At 39.8% G+C, this 26,103-nt stretch overlaps 1 protein-coding gene across 1 annotated transcript in view; it reads left to right on the plus strand.

The window, feature by feature from the left end:
- LOC145997357 (uncharacterized) overlaps positions 1-26,103 on the plus strand; it is a 137,864-nt gene that overhangs the window by 56,603 nt on the left and 55,158 nt on the right. Inside the window, exons 14-18 of the mRNA XM_083134358.1 lie at positions 7,935-8,060; positions 10,796-10,961; positions 18,304-18,406; positions 18,579-18,633; positions 19,605-19,812. Of these exons, the coding sequence (XP_082990484.1) occupies positions 7,935-8,060; positions 10,796-10,961; positions 18,304-18,406; positions 18,579-18,633; positions 19,605-19,812 (658 nt within the window). The remainder of the gene's footprint in view (positions 1-7,934; positions 8,061-10,795; positions 10,962-18,303; positions 18,407-18,578; positions 18,634-19,604; positions 19,813-26,103) is intronic.

Consider the following 26,103-nt stretch of genomic DNA (forward strand, 5'->3'; position numbering starts at 1 on the left):
ATGGGCTCTACCTTTGAAGGCGAAAACGGGAACCTGCGTCACGGAAGCATTCAAGACAATTTTTCGCGAAAGCGGCGGCAGACGACCTAGGTTTCTGCACACTGACAAGGGGAAGGAATTTTACAATGCCGTATTCCAAAAGTTTATTCAAAAACATGGCATTCGACATTACTCGACCTTCAGTGACGTCAAGGCCAGCATCGTGGAAAGATTCAATCGCACTCTGAAATCGCGCATGTGGTCACGCTTCACGCTTCAGGGAAGCTACAAGTGGGTCACCATTCTTCCGGAACTCGTTAACGACTATAATCACACGGTGCACGGAACGATAGGCATGAAGCCAGCTGACGTTACCAAGGCCTACGAGCAACGATTAATTTCCACCGTTTACTGTCCAAAGTACACGCCCACGACAAAAAAACCTAAATACAAAATTGGAGACCAGGTGAGGGTCAGTAAATTGAAGCGAACGTTTGACAGGGGTTTTACACGAAACTGGAGCACGGAACTTTTTACCGTGGTTCAAGTTCTACCCGGGAACCGCCACACGTATATAATAAAGGACAGTGGCGGTGAAATTTTATTGAGGCGCTTCTACGAGGAGGAACTCTCTAAAACGAAACACCCCGACACGTACCTCATTGAGAGAGTATTGCGTAGGAAAGGTGACAAACTGTTTGTCAAATGGCTGGGACTTCCGGAAAAGAGTTGGATCGACGCGAACGAAGTGATCTTGTGAGTACGTGGAACGTGGTGAAACGTCTACCTGATTCTGAAAGTCAAACGAAGAAAAAGAACGGCGAGTTGCTTCCCGACAGCATCCGCTGTCTGATCGTAGGTCCTTCAGGGTGTGGAAAAACAACACTGCTCGTGGACAATTTTCTCCTCGCACCTAATTGGTTAGATTGGAAGAACAGGCATCTGTACGTGTTCTCGAAAAGTTTGGAGCAATCCAAATACCAGCAACTGATGAAACTGTATGATGGTCTGGACATTGCAACGTTCGCTTCGGAAATAAAACCACTCGACGATTGTCGTGAAAATTCAGTCGTTGTGTTCGACGATGTCATCCTGGAAAATCAAAATGAAATTCGCAACTTTTTCACGCAGGGTCGTCACAAAGAAATAGATTGCTTTTACCTAGCTCAAACGTTTTCCAAAATTCCAAAACAGTTAGTACGCGACAACGCTAATTTCATATGTTTGTTTCGTCAAGATCACACCAACCTCAAGCACGCATACGATGACTACGTAGGCGGAGACATGAGCTACAATCAATTTTCGGAATGCTGCTGCTCTTCTTGCTGGAACAGTGACGATTTCGGATTTGCGACGATCGACATGACGAAGAAACCCAACGACGGAAAATACAGAAACAAAATCAACGACTTTCTAAACGTTGCAACGTTGTGAGAAACGACGTATATAAATAACGTTATGACGAAACGAAAAATCGAAGACGAAAATCTCAAGCTTCGCGATTACCTCGCGAAGCGCTTCAAAGGTTGGAAATCCGAGAATCGCGGATTCTACGAAGAGAAGAAACGTCAAGATCAACCTGTGATCGATGCCATCAGCGATCTAGGTAAAGAAATTAAAGGTGTCACGGAACAAAATAAAAATTTGATCAACGAACTCGTACCACTTGCAGCTAAAAGTTACACCGTACCCACGCCCATTTCGAGCATTCCTTCGACGCCGTTCGAACTGAAGGAAGTACCACGACGTCAAGCCATAAGCAGCACGTCGTCTTCGGATAAAATCGAGTTGGGACCTTTGGCACGAGACTACCTGAGCACGGGCAAGTTCGACAAGGATGAAGTGTTCGGATTGTATCCGAGCATGGAAACCAACGAGGGTGTGGTGTGGAAGATTGGGAAATCGAAGGTGACCTTCGAAGGCAACGACATTAAAGTCAATTTAGGCGATAAGGATAGCTGGAACAGGTATCCGGGTACGGTGGGACTGTGGGAACTCGTTGCCAAAAAGCAGCCGAAGGATTACACCGACGAAGATTACCAGAGTTACAAGGAAATTTTGATCATGACGGATGCCTTGTACCAAAACAACGACGCCTCGCAGAATAGGGTGAAATCGAGCAGCGGCGAAAAGTACAGGAATCTCATCAAACCGATATGGAACCAGGTCAAAACAGGCAGCGGCGTCAAACTCTACAACACGTTACCCAAAGAATTCGTTTGGGTGAACAACGTGCGCAAGCTCATAGACAGGTTGTTGGTTATTGCAGGAGAGGAGAATGCAGGCAATCGTAATTTCTACAACGAGAAGGTTGGCATCGTGGACATGATCAGCACCAAACTTTCCAATTTCATCGTAAACGATGACAAGGGCATAGGGTACCTCATCAAAATCATCAACACGCTGCCTCCGAGATTCTGGAACGTGGCCGAAGGAAAGGGACTCGTGAACGACATCATCAACAAGTTACCTTTCGAGATGCATCTACCTGGCTACCAGTACTGCGGACCGGGTACCAAACTCGAGAAAAGATTGGAGAGAGGGGACAAGGGTGTGAATCCGTTGGACGCCGCATGCAAAGATCACGACATCGCTTACAACACCACTCGCACGGATCTGGATGCACGTCACGAAGCAGACAGAAAATTAGAGCACGCAGCTTTCGAAAGATTCGTCAGCAGAGACGCTTCGCTGGGAGAAAGAATTGCCGCACTGGGCACCACCATCGCCATGAACACGAAACAAAAACTTGGGTGGGGTATATAAATAACATAGAGTAAAAAACAACATGTCTCGTATAACCGATTTGCCGCACGAGCTGCTATGTCAAATATTCCAACAGGCAGAAAACAGAGATGTTAATAAACTTTTAATCATAGCAAGATCAACGCCGGAATTTCGCATCCCTTGTGAAATGGCTATCAAGGACGGTCTTCGGGAGATCAATGGCATGAGGTGCGGTGATCTCGACACTCTTCTTTCGGCTGCAGGGGAAAAATTAAACAAGAGAATGGACGAACTGCACGAGGCGAGGCAGGGAAGAAGACGATACACGGATGATTGGCGTAAGTCGAAGCAGAAAACTGAAGAAATCATCACGCACATCATCGCGTTTTCCGAAGCACGAACTTTCTTCCTCCGTTAAAAAGAAAATAAATAATAATATATATACGTGTCAAAACTTGATATATAAATAATACACATCGTGAAAAAAAGTATATATAAATAACACACACTGAAATTTCTTTGATATGACGACTGAAAAAATGAGTGACCTCCAAGCATTAAAACAAATGCTAAATTTGTCAGTAGAGTATGTAAAAATTCAGGAATTGGAAGTCGGTAAACCTTACGCGATAACTTCCGGTTCAATTGTTTCTACCCAGTATGGTCCCAGGGTGCGTCTGTTGCTCAACGCACAATACAGTCTATTTTTACCATATCGATATGCTAACATGTTATCCGACGAGAAGCTATCTATTTTAATCGAAAACAAAACTCGAATTGTGTACAAGGGTACAAAGGAACTTCTTGGTAAGAAAACAAAGCACGTAATAGAATTTGTTTAACAACGCTGCGCGGAGTATATCCTTGAAAAAAAAATTACACGAAACAAAAAAAATCTCGGAACATTTATATATAAATAACATACCGTGAAAAAAAATTACACGAGAAAAATCTCAGAACATTTATATATAAATAACATACCGTGAAAAAAACAACAACATGAAGCCCAAGGGTGTTGTGTACCAGATACCATACTCCAATCTGAAAAATCTAGGTGCCCTAGATGGGTTACTCACCAAGAAACAACGCGAGAAGAAACGTTCTTGCTTGACGAAAGGACACGGAATGAAATTACTTCTCAGCACACCTCAATTGAGACGCTTGCAGCGTTCGCGGAAACAGCAAAAGATCGGAGGTTTCATATTCAGCATCCCGGCCATCCTGGCAGCATTGGGGGCCGTTGGAAGTTTGGCCGGCGGAAGCGCCGCCATCGCGAAAACCGTCATCGACTCGAAGAAGAACAAGGCGGAATTGGAAGAACAGAAACGTCACAACCTGGCCATGGAAAAGAAAGAGGGGAAGGGCGTGATGAAAAAGTTTAAAAAAAAGAAACAGCAGCACTCACCAACCGAGACATTGAATCTCTGATCGAACCGTTACAAATCAAACACTTTAGAGGGGTTTTCATGTCCGACTCGTTACCTTCGACCGTTAAAAATAGAGAATGCGGCGTAGTCAACTTGGACAGTCAAGAAAATCCAGGCACGCATTGGATATGTTACCACAAAAATAATGACAATAACAAAGCATTCGTTTTCGATTCTTTCGGAGGCATTCCACCTACAAATTTAGTCCATTATCTGAAAACAAACAAAACTTCTATATACTACAACGACGAACGCATTCAAGATTTCGGAGACGTGAACTGCGGTCATCTCTGCCTCTCCGTGCTCGCGTTTCTCTCTAAAATAAATAAGCCTACGATCGAAGATTTCCAGAAAGCATTGTGGAACCTCAAACACGATGGGCGTGTTCCATCTCACGAGCGAATCTTCGATCTTGAAACTCACGCTGCACGATGACATCGTCTATCCTAAATCCGTGGCTCTGCGTGCATTCTACAGCATGTACCTCATACCTAACGTCACGCAGCACAACAACAAAATTAGCGTCGGAAGCGAACACGTCGTCGTCACGCCAGGTCAATACAATCTTTCCACTTTGCAAGCTCAATTACCCAAAGGCACGTACTTTTCTCAAAATTCGGTCACGCACAGAGTGGAAATCCTATCGGCAACGGAGACCGTGGACCTGGGCACCATGGGGGAACTTTTAGGTTTCGAGAACGACACAAAACTTGAAGCTGGCATCAAGCACACGGCAGCAAACATTCCTAAATTCTTGGCCATCGAGACTCTAAACGTACACTGCAACGTGGCGGAAGGCATGATCACGAAATCTTCGGACGGATTGTTAGGAAGTCACAAGCAGACGGGGATCATCGCCACCTTCAAACCCAGTTCCGAATTCATGGAACCGATCATCTACACACCCTCTTCGCCGATCTATTTTCCCGTATGTCGCAACCGCATAGACGACATAGAGTTGGTGGTGACGAACGAGAAAGGAGACGTGGTGGATTTCGCAGGTGCAACGACCACTGCCATCGTAGAGATCAATGTATAATAAATAACACACATAGTAAAAATGGAGCAAATCGAAAGTTACGAATTGCAATCTTTTCCTCCCAACCGTCGCACGTTCGCCAATCTCAACGAAGCGAGCAGGGAGATCGAATACGACGTGGACGTAGGCGACGGGTTCGTTCATCCTCACAGAGCGGACCTCTACCTTCAATTCGACGTGGTGAAGAAGGAAAGCGGAGACGCGTTTCCGCCCAATGCAAATTTGAAACTCGTGGACAACTTCGTGCCTCACCTGTTCTCGCAGGTGGAGGTGAGGAAACACAACACCGTCATAGACAGAATAGACTATCCAGGCATCACGTCAACGGCAGTGGGAACATTGAAATTATCCAAAACGGATGCAACATACTATCAAGCGGGAGGATTCGAAGCGGGGACCAAAATATCGACGAGAAGTCACACGGCGCTCTTTCCCATGCGTCTGCTGCCGGGATTCTTCTCGGACTACAAGGAGATCATGTGGAAGGGAGGACTGCGCGTCACCTTTCGAAGAGCGGCCAACGACAACGACGCACTGATGCGATACACCAACTTGAACGCCGACGGCACGCCGATAGCCAACACTTTACCCGAAGCGGCGAAATGCGTCATCCGGAGCATGGAGTTGAGGATGCCGATCGTGGAATACGAAACAAACTACGCCCTCAAGTACAAAGCGGAGATCTTGAAGAGTCCGCAGGTGCCGATTCACTTTCACGGTTACCAGTGCGTGCAGAAGTTGGCGTTGGGAAGTCACATGGAATTCGACGTGACGACGCAGTTCAACAACATACAGTTCGACATGCCAGATTTCGTCGTAGTGCTCTTTCAGACCGGGAGGGACAAGAATCAAGAAAAAGATTCCAGCAAATTCGACAACTGCAAGATCAAAAACATTTATCTGAAGAATGGAAGAAACGAAGTGTTCCCGCGCGAGAATTACAACCTCGACATGACCAAAGACGATTACCTCAAACTTTACGAAGCTTACACCTCTTTCAAACGTGTGACCGAGGGAAACGTGGACATGTACTACACGCCCAGCGAATTCATAACCCACAGACCCATGTCCGTCATCAATACCACGAAGAGGAAGCAAGTGGTGGTCAACGATCGCACCAACATCAAGGTCGTCTGCGAGTTCAACAGTCCGTTGCCCGAGGACACCGTATGCAGTGTCATCCTGGTCGCCGAGAAGTCCTTCGTCCACGACGTGAAGAACGAGAGGGTCACAGAGCAGTTTTAACAAGTTTTTAACATTTTTTCTTGCACAATAAGAAATTTTTGTACTAGCACAATCAGTTTCAATAGCACAATACGAAAATTTTCACTAGTTCAAGATCAGTTACAATATCAATTTCATCAGTTATCAGTTACAATATCTTTTTCTCATCAGTTTTTGCACTATAGCACGAGACAATCAGAATTTTTGCACAAAAATTTTGTTGTTGTTGTTTTTACATGAGAAAATTAACAATAAAATTCTTTTTTATCGTTTCAGATGCTGTCGAACATCAAAAACACATACACACACACTAAGAAAAAAAGCATGCAACTTTATTTGTAACACACACATACATTCTCCATCTTCATCAAAAATATTATAATAAACATAATTATTTTTATCTATCTCACAATAAAACTCTATATCCAAAATATTACAACATCAAATAACACTAGAGTCGTTAGTACACGTTGCATGCATTTACGGAGGTCCTCTGTAGGGTTTCATGGAAGTTTGGGGGAAAAAAAAAAAACACGTGAAAGTCTATAGAGGTGTGGTTATCTACAACCGCAGCCGTTAGAACCTTTTACTTTTTTTGGTTGGGCACCACGCACCCTGGCGAGGTTATAGGGGCCAGGAATCCTAAAAAAAACAAAAAAACAATTATTTATTTGTTTGTTTGCGTCACAATACGGAAAAATTAATAAGAGGCGCCAGCACGCGCGCGCATATGTGTGTGTGTGTGTGTGTGTGTGTGTGTGTGTGTGTGTGGCACATCGTGTTCCCCCGAGAGAGGTTTACAAAGCTCGCGATATATAAACATTTGGTCCCGGGGACTTGGAAAATTAGGATAAGGTGCATTCATCCTTGAAAGGATGAGAGGATGAGAGCTCATCTTTCACTCATCACTGCTTTTCTGCACCGTGAAACATCGTCAGCGTAATAAATGAGGCGCGGAACGGGGAGAGAGGTTTACAAAGCTCGCGATATATAAACATTTGGTCCCCGGGACTTGGAAAATTACGATAAGGTGCATTCATCCTTCAAAGGATGAGAGGATGAGAGGATGAGAGGATGAGAGGATGAGAGCTCATCTTTCACTCATCACTACTTTTCTGCGCCGTAAAACATCGTCAGCGTAATAAATGAGGCGCGGAACGGGGAGAGAAAGTGAGTTTTTGAGCTTTTGGCGGTCGTTTGGTCAAGAAATCAAAGTAGTGGTCAAATGCACATTTACTATCTACTGTTGGGTGTATGTTTTGCTCCGATACAATTGTGAAAGTATTTATTTTCAAAATTGAAATATCAAAATACATACCTGTGAAGTATGAAACGCGGGTAAATTATTTACCGTATAATTTTCACTGGGTTGTATTTTGTTAAGTTTATTCTGTAACCATGCAATCAAGTATTTCATTGTCTCAGTAAAAATATAATAGAACCATTGCATTGTCATTAATACCTCATGGACTCGCAAATACATGCATTTAATTTCAATAGTCAGAATGTCCAATATTTCATTTATTTACTTGTTGAAGGAAACAAAGGAAACGTTTGATGAGAACGGGTGGCTACGGACAGGAGACATCGGCTACTTTGACGCCAACGGCCACTTGCATGTTGTCGAGAGGATAAAGGAGACCTTCAAGTACCAAGCACATCATGTAAGTATGTAAGATAATTCCAACGCTTACGAAAAATGAACTTTTTGACCATGAGAATTGTACTGAAAGTGAAAAGCCTTCGAAATGTTCAACAATGCTCGTTTGACGATTCGCGAATGGGCTTATCTACCCAAGTATCCCCCACCCACCCACGTTTTCCCCTCAGATGCAGATATGAACTGTCATTATTTTATGACCCATTATCTTACTGCTGAAGGTGACTAGTTTCTTGTGAGTGCCCCTTCATAAATTTCATCCATTCACCGTTCATCTTTGTCGTAGCGATTTGCCGAAAGTCACAGAAAAGGGACGTAAATTAAGAAAAATACCAATAGATACAAACTTGTCATTTATTAAAACACATGTTAAAAGCTATTTATTCTGTCTCTGCATAATGAACTTGTTATGTTGAAGTTGTTTGGAGTTCCACGATAGCTATTTTCGTTGCAAGTAGTACCAGTGCTAGAAAAAACATTAAATTGAACATACATTCTGTTATATTAATCATGCAGCATAATTATTTGCATTAGGTTTTAAGAGAAAGTAACAGATTTGAAGGTGGCCGCGGTGGCTCAGTCCGTAACGCGTCTGACTGCCATGCTCAAGGTCCCGGGTTCGACCCCCGGCCGGTTCAAATCCGGGAACTTTTCTAACGGTGGACGCCTACCCAGCGTCGAATAACATGGGTACCTGGGGGGTAAAGGCGGTCAGGGGCGTGATGGTGATCACATCACCCCCACTCACGACCGGATCAAGAAAATGTGGGGCGTTACTCCCACACCCCCTATACGCCTTAATGGCGTGGTGCTATGCACAGGGGAACACTTTACCTTTTAACAGATTTGAAGAATGATAGCTATTCGTATTTTAAAGTTCAAACTGTTAATATTTAAACTGATGAAAAAAGTACGTTGCAGGGTAGTACTTACATCAAAGTGTACCGTGAAAAAATGGAATGGAGAAAGTCCGTCAATTTCCGTTGACATCGAACTACCGTAAAGAAGAGATCAAACAGTTTTAAAGATATTTGCAATTAAATAATTAGACGTATTAAATGTAATTGTAATGATTCAGTTTTAAATAATATATTTGTGGTTCACACAACTGGGATTAATATTAATGATATACAATATCTATTACGCATGGTATACGTATATGTGCATACAGGTGGTATAATATATCGTAAATTGTATTGCAAATAATGTTGTGCATATAGGTAGGTACCTTCGTACAGTGTTGAGCCTGTTAATTACTTTATAGAAGTCTGAATAAAGAGGATTCTCAATATTAACAGGTTGTGGTAAGCAGAGTGCGAGTAGTTCACTTTCTGCTTGCAAAATTTTAGAGTAAGGACGAGTTTATATAAGTGCAGGCCTATATATTATTTCGATGTTTCGGAAACATTTGGAATTTTTCAAATACCACTCTAGCGGCAACATTCAAGCCGTAGCAAGTGACACGCAGTGCCCTAGCAAGGGGTGGGCGAAGTGGGCAACCGGCCGGGGCCTCGTGTCTGAAAGGGCTTCTCGCTCGTCCCATGGGGTTGATACGAAGAATGTAAAATATAGAAGCGAGGAAAAACAGATAGAAAAGCTTTTGTGAGCAAAAAATTTAAAACATTCTGTTTTTATCTGGCTTTGAATTCTAGTTAAACGTTATAATTTGAATGAAGACGTCAAATCAAGAACGTAACATACAGACGCATAAAGGGTCCGAAAAAGAAGTAAAAATTATTGTCGTATTTCTCATGTGAAACATTTACGGAATAATTCACGAGAACTTGCTTGGACATTTTTACCCATGTATTATCTTCTTGAATAAAAAGCACTCCCGATTTTAATATGTTAACAATAAAGTTCACCAACTGCCAAGAAGCAAGGTATGAGGCATTTAAATGCTTGGGTTGTTTTTCAACTTAAGGCGGGCATGGATAATATTAGCAGTTCTTCCTTCTTTCCTACAGATTCAGATTTCAGCTCCAGGAAAACAGAGAGAGACATTTTTAGGGTTAGTGAAATTATTAAGTATCATTTTCGTCAGTATTTTATCATTATTTTTGTTATTTAAATATGATAATTTACTGAAGTTTCAAATATGTGTTACCAAGCGAGGTTTAAAGAACGAATGAGGCCTCGCATTCTAATCTCGTTCAGGGCTTCGCGAAATGTTGCTTCGCCACTGGTGACACGTTCCTATTGAGGTGTATAGAAAAAGATTATCCGAGGTGCCAAAATTGAAAAAAAAAAAATAACTATGCCAATGGTGTAATGAAATATTCCACTTTGCGTCCAAAATTCCTACCAATACCTTTATTCTTCGAGTGATATTTGTAGTATTAGTGCCCCGACCTCTGTAGATGAGTGGGTATTACTGTGCGCTACACGACAGGAGTCCCGGATTCGAATCACGGCCTGGGCATGGGCGTTCATTGCGAGTGTCCTTTCGTCACTTTCATCACAATCATCATCATCGTCGCGATTAGCCAGAAGTGGCATAAAAGGGACGCTAAATAACAAAAATCAAATCAAAATCAAACTTGTTGTAGTAATAATCATAATACATTCTCTGTAGATAATGTATAATATTAATGATTACTCAAACGTTTATAAACAACATTAAAATACGATAAAATTTAAAACGATTTTTGCACTAGAAGCGAATAATAGTTCTGACTTGCGACTCACAATAAATTTCGAGTGTGTATGCATTGTAATAACAGGCACATAAATTTTCAGATTTCACCTAGCGAACTGGAGGGGCTTCTAGAGTCTCACAAAGCTGTGATGGCTGCTGGAGTGGTTGGAGTTCCAGACCCAGAATGCACTGCGCTTCCAAGAGCTTACGTTGTAAAGAAACAAGGCTATGAAGTGACAGAAGACCAACTCAAAAAATATGTAGAAGGTTAGTAACGAAGGAAACTGGTACATGCAAAAAAATCGATGAAAGAAGGATGATTATATAAAGATATATATATATATATATATATATATATATATATATATATATATATATATATATATTATATTATATGTGTGTGTGTGGGTTGGTGTGTGTATGTACACCCGCGGCAAAATGACTTCGCACCTCATAACAATAGCACAAAAAATTACATCTTTATCACAGGCCGGAGGCTAAGTCCCGAATCACTGACTTGTTGATAAAACCAAGAGACTTGGTAGGTATAATTGTTCTATCATTAAAGATATTTTCAGTCGAGTAGCATCTGCGCTCCGACGGCCGCCATCTTGAAAACACGGGGTCTCCTATCAACGTCCGGTTTTCTCAGAAATGTTCCAAATAGTGTAAACTTTCATAATAAATCAATAAATCTATATTTAAATAATAAGAAATAGAATTTGTCAGAAAAACTACAAAACATTTTATGAGAATAACTGCGAGTTGAAAGTCTTAATAATGATTCTTTTTTAAAAAAAAAAATAAAAAATATGTTGACTTGTTTGTAAATTGTATTTATCTTAAAATTTCATTTAAGGTAAATTTATAAATCTAGGAAAAATAGGGGTTCAGTTTGCCTGAGGACTTCTAACAAACATTAAGTAATCTTACAAAAATACAGAGTGTCCGAAAGTCACGCAACCCGGTGTTTACGAACGTATAACGGAATAGCGAAAAGGAATGAGAAGAAACACTTTCTCCCAAGACAATGCCCTGTATATTGGAAAAATGTAGAGAGATAAACATATGTAAAGTGAGAATCATAGAACTTCAGACCTTCTGTAAACAAAAGCACGTGTACCCTTACAGTGTTGCAAACTTATGAAAAAAATAATCAACATAGCCTACAAGGTGTAAAAACATTTCCATTTGTCAACAGATGCGGAATAAGCAGTGTATCACTGATGACCTGTTGAAAGTTTTTGAATGTATGTAAAAAAATAAAAAAAAATAAAAATGTACATCTTGCCTGGTGGCCGACTTTCAGACTCATCACCGAAGTTCCATGGCTCGAATCCCGGCATGAGTGTTATTTGTGAGTGTCCCTTCATCAATTTCATCTGACGATCACTCATTGTCATCGTCGGGATTAGCCAAAAGTGGAAGAAAAGCAATGCTAAATTAAAAAAAATCAAATACAAAATTGACATCTTATCCCCCAGGAGTAAGACGGTTCCGTACCAAAGGATTAATTTTCTCTCATCTTTTACTAAAAAATACCTTGCTAGAAGAATGTGACACATTGAGATAAATTACTTTTTGAAACCGGGGTTACTTCAATAAATTTATTTGATGTTTGAAAGTGTTATGATTTATTATTATAGATAATGAAAGTAAGCTAATACATATGATTTGATTTGACTAAATTAATAATTATTAATTAGATAAAATAATGAAACTAACTCATTTGATTTGATTGATTTATTTTATTTTACTTCCCCTCTTGTGCCTCTTATGGCTAATTTGAGAAGATGGGGATGAATGATGATGATATGATGAAATCGATGAATGGACATTCACAAACATTCATGCTCAGGCCACAACTCGAACCCGGGACCCCTGGCGTCGTAGCCTGATGTGCTAACCACTCCGTCACGAGGACGGCTAACTAATTTGGAATTCAAATATCACATATCCCTCATCGTCTCGTAACTAATGACAAATGTGCGTGTCACAGCGTGGTCGATCTACACCTCAATGTGACACATTCCAGTATCCTCCAGAGTGTACTTCAACATATCTAAAGTTACTTCATCCAAAAACACACTCGTATGCCCTTTTCATCCCGTTCAAAAATGATGGATTATGCAGAAAGACACCAAGGGAAACTAAAACGGCAACTTAGAGAAGCATAAAAGTGGGGAAAGAAGACTGTAGAATACAGAAATATTTTGAGGCAGTCACATTTTATTGTACGCTACATATAAAATAAAATGGATATTTGCGTGTGAATTTTTAAATATTGTCACTTTTTTCTTCTCTCTTGTTGAGAGGTGTTCATTTTAAATCAACCTCCCTCACCCTACGGCCTGCCCTCCTTCACCCACAAAAGTATTCCGGAGTGTGAGGATGTCACCATCCGGATGGTGAACAACACCTCTGAATTATAGATAGACTCCTGCGTCCAACCCCCTCCCCCATCCCGGAGGATCGTCACTGACAATGTGAAATTGCACTATCATATGCCGACATTCGACATACCACTTCCGTTTTCTGTACTTGACTTAGTGAGAAGTATTGAGGTTGGCAACAGCCTAATAACGGATTTCTTCCGCATCATGTAGTCCGTTCTATGAAAGTACGCTAATGGGAGAAAAACGTGTAAATTACATTGGATTATACATTTTAAAATATATATTTTCATTTAAGGTTTCTATTTATAATAATAATACGTGATTATTGTATAACTTACAATTGATCACGTGAACAGCAAGAAAATAGCGCCAGTTTCGAACATGGCGACTTCCATGCGTGCAGGATGGTCTCCCGTGTTTTCAGAGTAGTCATTCGGAAATACAGCCGTTTGAAAAGTGGCAAGAAGCAGGTTGTTCTTAACGTTTATGTGACGTTGTGTCGGGGCTATCCTCTGCAAGCAGTGAAGTTGGTGTCCAAGTGTAATTGTGTGTCTGCGTCTTTGTGTTTTCGGTGCGGTGAAAGAAAGGAAAACGACCGGTCAAGATGTGAGTCCCGCGAAAAAAACACGTTGTTGCTCGTATAAACAAGTACACCGATTTTGAGATAAGCGCAATACAACGCGAGGTGCTTTCAATCAAAGAGCCGTCCTGTGCACTGTGGGGAAGATGTTGATAGTGATGATTGATGACGATCTTCCCAATTTTAGCAGTCGGCATTAAATCGCCTCTTGTGCCACTTTGAGTTCCTTTTTGGGAAGCAAATTTGACAAACCGTACTCTGACAGGATGATGTCTAGCGCCGAAAATGCCTCAAGTTCAAAAAGGAACTGCTGAAACAAGGTAAGAAAATACATTACTTACATGAGACGTGCGTAAATAATGCGCTTATTATCGCCTTCTTGTGCACGAGAAACCGAGAGAAAGATAAACAATCTATTTTTATTCTCCGACTTATCTTTGTTTAGCTTCTGCTAAAACTGGCGGTATATTTGTTGCAAAAAGGAGAAAACAATAATACTCTACATGTCAACAATGTTGGGCAATGAAGGCTTGAATTTACTGAAACGAATCTCTCACTCTCTTGTATAACTTCGGCGCTGTCATACTGAGAGAGGAGGGGGGAAGGGGGATCTGTTAACCCAGTGTCAGATAAATGGGACTTTTGGCGTAGAAAAATATGTTCATTCTTGAACAAGAACACGTATTTAATCACTTCAATGTGTAGATTATCAGTTAAAATAAGAATACGTTTTTCCATGTTACGTAAAATTAAAGGTTGCGAGTGAGCAGCATATGATGGCCGCACCATTCACGAACAGCTGGCGCGGAGTGATACGTTACTCGAAGTGATACGGTTGTTTACAGAGGGTCGGAAGGTTCGTGATTCTTACTTTAAGAACATGCATGTTTTAATAACACATAAGCTAAGTGTTGCCAAAGGCGGAAATTTTGTTTTTCTAAATCGTGTGTATTGATGCACAGAAGTCACTGAGGTAAATTATTGCAACATATCACGATACCAACGAACAATTTGGATGGCCATCTATTGAATTTGACAGAAAAAGAACTTTGACGAAGTTTCAAAAACATTGCACAAGGGAATAAATGGGCTGTTCCAAAAATCGATGTTTTCACAATAATACGAGTGACACTGGCAACACTGTTGCTGTCACGTGTCACTAACAGACGTGTTTCACCTCAAGCTATCACACTAAGGCACTTTTAACGGCAAAGGAGAAAGTTGGTAATTCTCGAACATATGCAATAAATTACATACACCTTGCAACCCTGAAATGTGGGTACAGAAGAACGTGTATCAATTGTTATGTTTTCTGTGCCTTAGGTGGTTGCTGTTTGCCGCGAACGGCATTCCAGATTGTCTACTTATGCTGACGTCGTGTGTGTGTTTTCAAAATGCCATATTCTACACAGGAAAGAGTGTTTATTGTAGAGGACTTCTGTATATCCGAACATCGTCATATTCTGGCGTAAGAGAAGCATTTAGTGCCAAGTTTCCGACTACTCCCTCTCCAGATAAGTCGTCAATTTTTCGTCTTGTGCAAAGGTTTCGCCAAAGTGGGTCAGTAAATGACAGGCAACGTTCAGGGCGCCCTTCTGTGTTAGGAGCTGATGTTCTGCAGCGTGTTGAACAAAGAATGTTGACGTCGCCACAAAAGTCTGTTCGGAAGCTCAGAATTGGACTTACGCAAGTCAACTGCTCACAAGACTATACGGAAATTAAAAGTTTACCCGTATAGAGTTCATGTTGTTCATGGATTGAAAGCGGTGGATGTCCCGGCACGGTTGCGTTACTGTCATTGGTTTCGATCATTCGTTTGACAAAAATGGTGTCAATGTACTGAATAAAGTTTTTCTTTAGCGACGAAGCCTGGTTTCAATTGGATGGGCATGTCAACATCCAAAATTCCAGGAATTGGGCGACAGAAAACCCACATTAGTTGAATGAACTACCCTTGCACTCTCCGAAAATCGGTGTATGGTGTGGAATATCGCGACGTCGTATTGTGGGACCGTTATTCTTTGAGACAACAGTGGATGCCGCTGTGTACGGGGATCTCATAATGCAATTCGTTGCTCTCCTGGAAGAAGACGAACGTGATGCTTGGCTACAACAAGATGGAGCAACTTGCCATACATCTAATGAATCTCTTCGTATGCTGAGAGAATTTTTTTGTGATCGTCTAATATCCAAGGATTTATGGCCCAGTCGCTCGCCCGATTTAACATCTGCACATTTTTTTCTGTGGGGTTACTTAAAGGGGAAAGTATTCCCAGAACATTGGAGGAGCTGAAACGAAACATTACACAGAAAATTGAAAATATCGGTGCTGCAACCCTCAGGAAAGTATCTGAGAACATGATCAAGCGAACCAACTTATGTATCCAAAAAAATGGTGGACACTTCGAACATTTGCTTTAATTTCTAGGGATACCCACATTTCAGGGTTGCAAGGTGTATGTAATTTATTGCATATGTTCGAGAATAACCAACTTTCTCCTTTGTCGTTTAAGGTGCCTTAGTGTGATAGCCTGAGGTGAAACACGTCTGCTAGTGATACGTAACAGCAACAGTGTTGCCAGTGTCACTCGTATTATTGTGAAAACATCGATTTTTGGAACAGCCCATTTATTCCGTTGTGTAATATTTTTGAAACTTCGTCAAAGTTCTTTTTCTGTCAAATTCAATAGATGGCCATCCAAATTGTTCGTTGGTATTGTGAAATGTTGCAATAATTTACCTCAGTGAGTTCTGTGCTTCAATAAAAAAAAAAAAAATTCCGCCTTTGGCAACACTTTGCTTATTTGTTATTAAAACATGAATGTTCTTACATATGTTTGTCTCTCTAAATTTCCCCAATATACAGGACATTCTCTTGGTAGAAAGCGTTTCTTCTCATTCCGTTTCGCTATTCCGTTATACGTTCGTAAACACCGGGTTGCGTGAGTTTTCGAACACTCTGTAGACAAAGCCATTGTTTGGTTCTAGAATTATTAATTAAGACTTTCTGAAAAACCCTTCCCGCGATATATAAAATAAAAATATATCAATATGGCGGATTGTTTTCAAGATGGCGGCCGTCGGAGCGCAGATATCGATTGGCTACTCTACTGAAAATATATTTAATAATAGAGCAATTAATCCTATCAAGTCTCTTGCTTTTATCAACAAGTCAATGATTCGGGGCTTAGCCACCGGTCTGTGATAAAAATGTAATTTTGTGTGCTTTTGTTATGAGGTCCGAAGACATTTTGCGGCGGGTGTATGTATGCATTGTAATGTAATATGTGTGTGTGTACATAATGAGACACATACTTGTGAAACCATATGGGAGCGTCCTCGGCCCTTTGTGAAGATGATGTGATCATAACCATGCTCCGGCCGCCAACCTCAGGCTTACCTCCAGGTGGCTGGATGGACCTCACAGCAGCTCCATGCTGCGACATTTGAAAAATCCTCACCTGTGATCACCCACTCGGGAATCGAACCAGTGTCTCCCCGTGCCAGTCAGACACCTTACCGACTGAATCACCGCAGCTCCAAGAATTAACACATTCGGGTTTGGCCTCATAATACAGCATTGTTACCTCTGGTCTGCGGTTTTTCGTTGTTTTTCAAAAAATCATAGAAAAAATATTTTTAATTTGTTTTTATTTATAAAATTTTTCTTAAATCTACAAAACTTCCTCTTTTCAATGAACAAAAATTTGTTAAATTTTATTTTCATTTTCAGACGTTTTTTAATATTTTTTAAGCAATGTTTTGTGAAGAAGAAAAAGTACAAAACAAATGTGAATATAGAGATATTTTATGTTCGTAATCTGGAAATTTCAATAATTAACTACATAAACTATCAATACATCTTTTGAATCTTGCATAAGAATACTTCTTATGTGCAAATAACAAAAATAATTACAAATTACAAGTAATTATCTTTTGTATGAAAAACTGGCTGCAGGACAGGACCAGACGATGCATCAGTTGGTTCTGCGTCATCTGTAAAAATTAAACAAATAAATAAATAAACTAAATAAATAAAATACATTTTCATTTTACATACACTATACAAAATAATAAATGGAAAAACTAAAAATACATCAGTGTATGTAGGAGAATCAAGCAAGAGGCAAGATGAATAGACCTAAAAAAATTACTTCTTCTCACTTCATTCATAAAATACTAGAGTTTGCAACACTGTTTATATTGTCGACAATAATTATTACGATTATAACCTACCTTCCAAATCTTCAAATTCATCTGGATCATCAAAATCGTCGCTAACTTCAAACTCTGAGGCAGAATCCTCTATGCAGTCTGGATCTAACGACGCCATTCTAAACAATGCACAGTACATCAACCCGACAACAGTCACAGGTGCGAGATAAAAATAGCACATGAGTCACCTAGCGGTCGGAATTTCAACAGAGGGGCTTGAATGAACACGCGCATGAGACGAAGTACGAGCATAGCCCGTCGTTCAATCGTCAAAGCGATTGCATACCGCAGGACGGGCTATGCCCGTCGTTCGTCCACATTGACTTTAAGTGCACTACGGGCTATGCCCGTCGTGAGACCCCAATGTGTTAAGATATTCCATAAAACTACTAATCTATTACTACTTATTTACTTTCAGAGAAAATGCCATACTACAAGCATCTACGAGGAGGGGTTGTGTTTGTGAACGAGCTTCCTATGTCTGGTGCAGGAAAATTATCACGCCCAACGCTGAAGAAGTGGTTAGAGTAACAACGATCACAGAATGCATCGTGACAAATGCTTAAACATTGACATGACATTGTATCAATTCAATTTATCGCAGAAATATCATCTGCATATGTACTGCATGATTCAATTTAATAAATTTGTCAACTTTGTAAATTGTTTTTTTCTTGTTATGTTATTTAGAAGGAGCTATAACCACATATTCCAGTGCAAGAAAATGATCTTTGCACGGATGAGAGGTGTATGATTAAAAGAAAAGGACAAATAGTTTTGTGTCAACAATATGGGGCAGGGGTATACAAAAATAAAAATAATTCAGGTGTCATCCGCTTTTTCTCAGGAGACAGAATTAAAAAAAAGGGGGGCTAAGAAAGCCGTTAATTCAAGTAAGATAAAGCTACACATTTTGAAACATGACCTTATAACCTTTAATTTATTAATTAATACAATATTGAATTAAAAAGTAATTAATTCTTGGATCGAGGTGGCCTTCCTAATGAAGGCTCTACTGGTAACATAAATAACTATACAATATATTCTAATATATGGCAGACTCCTACCATATTACTGAAGATTTTAAAATTCGGATAGCACAGAGCAAAAATTAATAATGGCGTGTTTACTGTATTATTCTGATTTAATGATACACATTATACTTAAAACACACAAACAAGATGAAACATATAATGTACTCAGTCACGGATTAAGGAGGGTGCTATTGATGCTGCAGCATTAGGACCATTTCTGAAATAGGCCCAGAGGAAAACAGATGAGAATTTTCCGGAACGGTTCTCTTTTGCTATATTAACATGAAAATAAATCTTATAATGAAATTTGGAGCCCCAATTTTGGACGCCTGCACAGAGCGTTACTTATTATACAGTTACTATTATTCTTTGCGATGTGACGTAACTATAACGTCGTTGTGTTAATTGTTCACCGAAGATTTTAAGTTAATGCTATCAATTTTACGTTAAACAGTTTACTTAGTAATTTAGCTGTGTTTTTTTGCAATATCTTGGCGATTGTTGCCACTTTCTTACTGTTCGTTAAGGTCGACGTAGTAAATTCCTCACCTTTATAGTTAGTTGTACAGAAAAAATCGACGGTATTTCATTTTTAGGTTTTGATGTGACAGCATCAGGCCCAATTTCATCTTAATCCGGCCCTGGTATGTACCTGTAGTAAATACAGACAATGTCTTTTTTCCAGACGGACATCATCCAAGGGACGCGAGTGTTGTTCTCGGAGGTGGAGTCACTGTCGAGGAAGGTGGCGAGCGCCCTCACGAGGAGAGGCTTCCACAAGGGGGAGCTTCTGTATTTAGTCACCAACGAGATGGCGCTGCTCGACCTCTTCATTCTCGGGGCCTGGAGGTGCAACGGGGCGGTCAAGGGAGGGTTCCCTAGGAATACAGAAGGTAGGCATGAAATTCACTGAACTCTGGAGCAAGCGAACGAAGTATTGTCTCGAGAGGGCTCCATCAATGAACACGCGATGGGGGAAGTGATTGTATGGAGGGAAAAACGCGGCTGCAGCTACCAGCTGTTTGCTCTCCACTCGTTTTCTCTCCTTATCTGCCGTTATACGGGAGATCTTGTTCCACAGATTCCGGAAATATTGCTAGACGAAACCACCGATCAGATCTAACTCTTTCCCTCTCGAACGCTGTCCAGATATTCCAACATTGCTGTAGAGGAGAATCGTCGGTTTCTCGTTTCTCTCTTTACGGAAGTTAAGAAGAAAAAATGATATAGGATGTACCTCTTTTTGAGATTATTTAGCATATCAGCAGCGGTTAACACAGCGAATTGTGTCGAGTGATGTTTTTGGACCTGATGTTCACTTTCGAGATATCAAGCAAGAATTTGCTGGAAGGATAATTGACAAGGGGTTGAAAGTCTACTTTATGCACCAACAGGCTGATCGGAAATGGGATTGCAGTTAAAGTAAGATTCGAACCAATGCCCAAACTTGCAATCAAACCATGAACAGCAGAATATATCAAGAAAGAAAACTTTCAGTTACATCAACCATTATTCTTCAGCATTACATTTTGTGATTTGGGCAGATTCCAAAATTTTAAGAAAATTTCATCTCTATTACAGACGAGCAATGCGTGCTGATGAAGGAGTGCGGCACGAAGTTTGTCTTGTGCGACAAGGAGACAGACGGTAGAGCATGTGAAGAATGTGGTGAAGAGAATTCCTTGGGAAGTCCAACTCTTCTCTATTGGGGATGTTCAAGGGGCGACGTCTCTGAAAGAGCTATTGAAAGACGACGGAAGAGGTAATGTAACATCTATGTTCTTGGTTCAGTATTTGTAGTAGTGAGTACAAATTAAAAAATGTGTTTCGAATGTTGTATTTATCTTTGAAATTTTAAATTTAAAACGTAGTTTTGATCACTGTTGTTAAAGAGAGAACATATCGAGTCACAAAGTTCTAAGTTGGACTCCTGCCCATGGCGTGTATGTTCCATTGCATTCGTTCTTCTCTCTACTTCATTTAACCGAACCACAGTGTAATGCACCTTTTGCGGGGATGGAACTCAAACCCCTTGATTACAAGTCGACTTCATTGCCACTACGGAATGGGAGAAGCCCCTGGTCACTAAACATTTTCGTCGTCAGGATTCTTAAAACCAGGTGAAAAAGCAACACTAAGTAGCTAAATTAAACACGAAAAGGACGAGAAAAATTTATTTCGACACATATATTCAGTCGTTGTCTTACAGGAGGTCACGTTTCTTCAATAGGAAAGCACAACCTTCACTTCCCTATTAAATAGTAACAAATTTTAGTACTTCCAGTATCTGTTAAACTGTTACCTTAAAATTGGACTTCTGAACTCTGCTAGATAAACATTGATAGGTTCGATTCACAACTATATTTTCCATTGCAGCATTTCCTGAGAAGATAGAAATAAATCCAGAAGAAGATGTGATTTTCATCCCCACCACTAGCGGCAGCACTGGTCTTCCGAAAGGAGCGATGCACACACATTATTAATTATTTCACGCAATACATAGGGGTCATTCCATGTCAAATCATCCAGAATTTTGTGAAAATGTCACCCACCATCCCCGATTTTGATGAAATTCGGTATGGTTATAGAACTTTTGATGCTGATTACAAAAATGACAACTTTTTTAAAATTGGTGAAGGGTTTCAGAAGTTACGCGCTTTTTAAGATCTCCGTGTACGCCACAAGCGGCTCCACTTTGAATGTCACGCATTAGGTTATAAACGATTGTATCTTCCCTCGGGTTTGCCATAGAAACTTCAAGTTTGTTTTCTTTTGTTCAGAATAGTATAAGCTTTCAATTAAATAACGTTTCAGATGAATGCATCAATAAACATGTATTTTTATATATAGTTTTATGTATTTTTTTAGAAAAATAAATGACTAACTTCAAGAGCGAATTTCATGCAATGCCCCCCCTTCAATTTCCCCCCAATTTTATATGTAGGTAGCTCAGAGTGTGTACTAATGCCTGATGAAAAAATTGCGATGGGCGGTTCAGAGACAGGGTGATAAAAAAATCATTTGCATAAAATGACATTAAAAGTAAATCTTATTAAAAATGCTTATGTATTTAGCACAAAGCCTGAAGTACAATATGTTTCAAGTTACAATATTCAAAATTTATGTTCACTATGTGTGAATGTAAGCATAAGCGTAACCTGGCGGGGGCAAAGGGAAGCACTTGCCCCCTCCAAAATTTATAAGTTAAATATATTTTGCGATCCTCCTGGCACTTGAGGAACAACCGAATAAAGAGTAATAATTGTGATTTTCCAAATGTATTTATCAAATATTCCTGGACACTATTTTTATGCGATGGAGAACTTTGTGATTATCTCAACCCGAAGATAGTTTCCAAGTGACCCATTAAGATAGTATCTAAAAATTGTACTCTATGCATTGCCAAAATTTCATGTACTATAAATTGTGCCGTTCACATTTTAGATGGATATTTTGACCATTTCAAACACACTAAAGTATTTGACTTATCACTAAGTACATATGTCCATCCATTTGTGTTGTTATGTCCACTGGACACAACATACCTTTTGGTCAGTAGTGGGAAGTTGATGGACCAAGTGGATGCAAGTATTTAATAGTTGCATCTCCATTTTCAGTTGGACTTTTGAAGCAATCCTACAAACAAGTTTGAGTCACGCACAAACATGCTACTACATAACTGTTTACTGTTGGAATTCGGAAAGCCACTTCTTCACAAAAGTCAAACCATCCAATTATACAATACATATTACTTGTTTTTATTTTGCTGCGCAAAATAAAAAACAACATGTGCGCCTCGCTCCGCCAATATCAGCACTTACTATTTTGGCTCTGACTGTTAAACAACTAGTGCTTCGAAGTAAATAGTTACAAAGTTACAAGTACAGTTACTTTTTATTTAGGAATTCTAACTGTAACTAGCTACTTTTAAAAGTAAGTACCTGTAACGTTAACAACGGTAACAGAGTTACTTTTTGCAGTAGGGAAATAGCTAAATTGGACAGTTCTGTTCCAGACTATAAAAATAAAATATGTACCTTCTCCGGATGCTACGTGAAAGGATTTACTTGGAATTGCTGGCTAAGGAAGCTATACTTTGTTGCATGCTAAATTTAGAACATCCACGCTTTACTGTAATTCATTCCTAATTGTATGTGAAAACTCCATTGTTTTTGGTAGACTGCTGCGTTCGTTTGGAATGTTGTTGTCCAGCTAGGAAAAAGTCATTGTCGAGGGAGTGGATCTTTGGATATTGTTGAACTTGGAATGGAGGAGAAAGAAATAGGTGCAAGGGGAATCAATGACACCATATTCAAAATACCGTGGTCAGCATACAAATGATTTTTAATTATAATCGCTCAAGCAAAGCTGACTGTGTTTTCCATCATTTATTAGCAGTAATAATGTAAATATATGAATACATATTATGTACTAGAAACATAAGTAAAACACGGAAGTCTTCATGATCATTGATTTTGTGTAACGTTTACACAAATCAATGATCATTAACAGTACGTTACTGTTACAGTAACTGTAAAAGAAACTCAGTTACTTTCAAAGTACCACTAACAATAACTGAGTAACTTTTTTAATGATTGACTGTAACTCAGTTACTTGTAAAAAGTAACTTACGGAACCTGTAAGTTCAAAATAGTGCATACATCCTGGTACTGTTGTAGTACTTTGCAATCGCTGACACATTGTACTGTGGGTTGTTGTCATTTCACCCTAGATGATTACTAAGAAATTTATGCCTTGAATACTATTTCTACATAATTGCCGTACTTGTTGCTTTATACTATAGAAGTCTTTACAAATATTTTTACTGTTCCAACCATCCCGTCAGAAGGATATTTTCTGTGGTATGTGGAGAAAAAGATCCATTTGAAAAAAACTTCAATCAGCACAAATGTGTAGTATAGGGGAGGCAAGACAAAAATATATCAGGGAAATAAATGAAGATAACATTGAGAATATAATGACAAGCGTTATTAGGAGGGAGAGACCGAGAGGGGGGGAGGCGCAAATAAGGAATCTGGGAACTTTCCTACACTACGCCTGGGTAATGAGATCAATGAACTCCCAAGCAGTGTGAAGGTGGAAGCAGACTAAAAAGGAGGAAGGGTGTAGGGAAAGTACACGAAAATTTTGCACTTGTATGGTATGTATAGCTGTAAAGGCTCATACTGGAAATAAATTCTATTCTATTCTATTCTATTAATTCTTACTTCATATTACGTATCCCCATGAAGAGTAGCCAAAAAAGAACTTCCATATTGAGATAAAATGCACAAAAAGAATGTTCTCGAAGATAAATTTGCTAAACTTGGGAATGTTAATAATAATTATATATATAATTATATAATATACAAAATTAAAAAAAATTAAGACTGTTGAAACTAACTTAGATACAGTGGAACGTCAATTTTACGTTATCCAGGAGACCAAGCTGAAAAAACTTAATATGCGGGAAAATGTAAAATCTTGAAAAATTTCTAACCAGACCATCAAGATTGAATGCAAAATGAAGGAAAATGTAAAATCGAGGAACTTAAATCGGGGTTCCACTGTAATTATTACTTGCAAATTTTAAATTAATATATAAATTTGGGAGAGGGCAAGAGCTTCCCTTTGCCCCCGCCAGGTTACGCTTTTGCTTACATTCACACATATTGAACATAAATTTTGAATATTGTAACTTGAAACATATTGTACTTCAGGCTTTGTGCTAAATACATAAGCATTTTTAATAAGATTTACTTTTAATGTCATTTTATGCAAATGATTTTTTTATCACCCTGTCTCTGAACCGCCCATCGCAATTTTTTCATCAGGCATTAGTACACACTCTGAGCTACCTACATATAAAATTGGGGGGAAATTGAAGGGGGGGCATTGCATGAAATTCGCTCTTGAAGTTAGTCATTTATTTTTCTAAAAAAATACATAAAACTATATATAAAAATACATGTTTATTGATGCATTCATCTGAAACGTTATTTAATTGAAAGCTTATACTATTCTGAACAAAAGAAAACAAACTTGAAGTTTCTATGGCAAACCCGAGGGAAGATACAATCGTTTATAACCTAATGCGTGACATTCAAAGTGGAGCCGCTTGTGGCGTACACGGAGATCTTAAAAAGCGCGTAACTTCTGAAACCCTTCACCAATTTTAAAAAAGTTGTCATTTTTGTAATCAGCATCAAAAGTTCTATAAGCATACCGAATTTCATCAAAATCGGGGATGGTGGGAGTAGTTATGCACCCCCGTTGAAGTCGATAAATCAATTGATTGGAAAAGATCGATCAAAGATCAATTGATGACCAAGCAGTGTGGGCAAGCAAGGGTGGGGGTTTTGAGCGTTTTGATTGGCTGTTGGGAAAAAGTGGGCGGGGCTTAATGATATGGGTTTCCTGTTGTTAATGAGGAGAGTGATAAGTGTTTCCGGTCTGGAGTTGATTAAGGGGGGCGTTTTCGGTTTGGGGGCTTTGATAAGTTTGAGATTGCGGGAAGTGTTTCCTGTTGTTAATGAGTGATTGATAAGTGTTTCCGGTCTGGAGTTGATTGACAGGGGGCGTTTTCGGTTTGGGGGCTTTGATAAGTTTGAGATTGCGGGAAGTGTTTCCTGTTGTTATTGAGGACTTGATAAGGGTTTCCGGTGTTGATGAGATAGGTGGCTATTTTTGGGGGGCGTTTCCCGTTTGAGACCGTTGATAAGTCTGAGATTCCTGGAAATGGGTGTAACGGTTTTCTGTCTGAATAGAACATGTCCGAACATGTTTTGGGCGTAGGTTTGGATGAATTTGCAATTTCTGGGTGGTGTAACGGTTTTCTGTGTGAACATGCCCGAACATGTTTTGGGCGTAGCCTTGTAGTTTGAAGTCTGTTTAACGGAAATGATGACGTAGGAGGGAAAAGGGTATAAATAGAAAGGATGGAGGATCTTAGTGTCATGTGAGGATGGATGTAAGCGGTACACGTTTGTCTGATAATGGTGTGAATTTCTACGAGATCAGCTACGAAGAGTTCTGGGAACTTGTTCGGTCTTGCGGCGATCTGGACAGCGATCGAACGAGCCTGGATCGGTTGCTGAGTTATTTCCCGTTTATGTATGTAGCGATACCTGAATCTCCCTGGTGTGGATGTCACGTGGTCAACGGCTTAGGAAAAAGAATTCACC

This window comes from Lepisma saccharinum, chromosome 1, assembly GCF_977018435.1.
Source record: "Lepisma saccharinum chromosome 1, izLepSacc3.1, whole genome shotgun sequence".
NCBI classification, from domain to species: Eukaryota; Metazoa; Arthropoda; class Insecta; order Zygentoma; family Lepismatidae; genus Lepisma; species Lepisma saccharinum.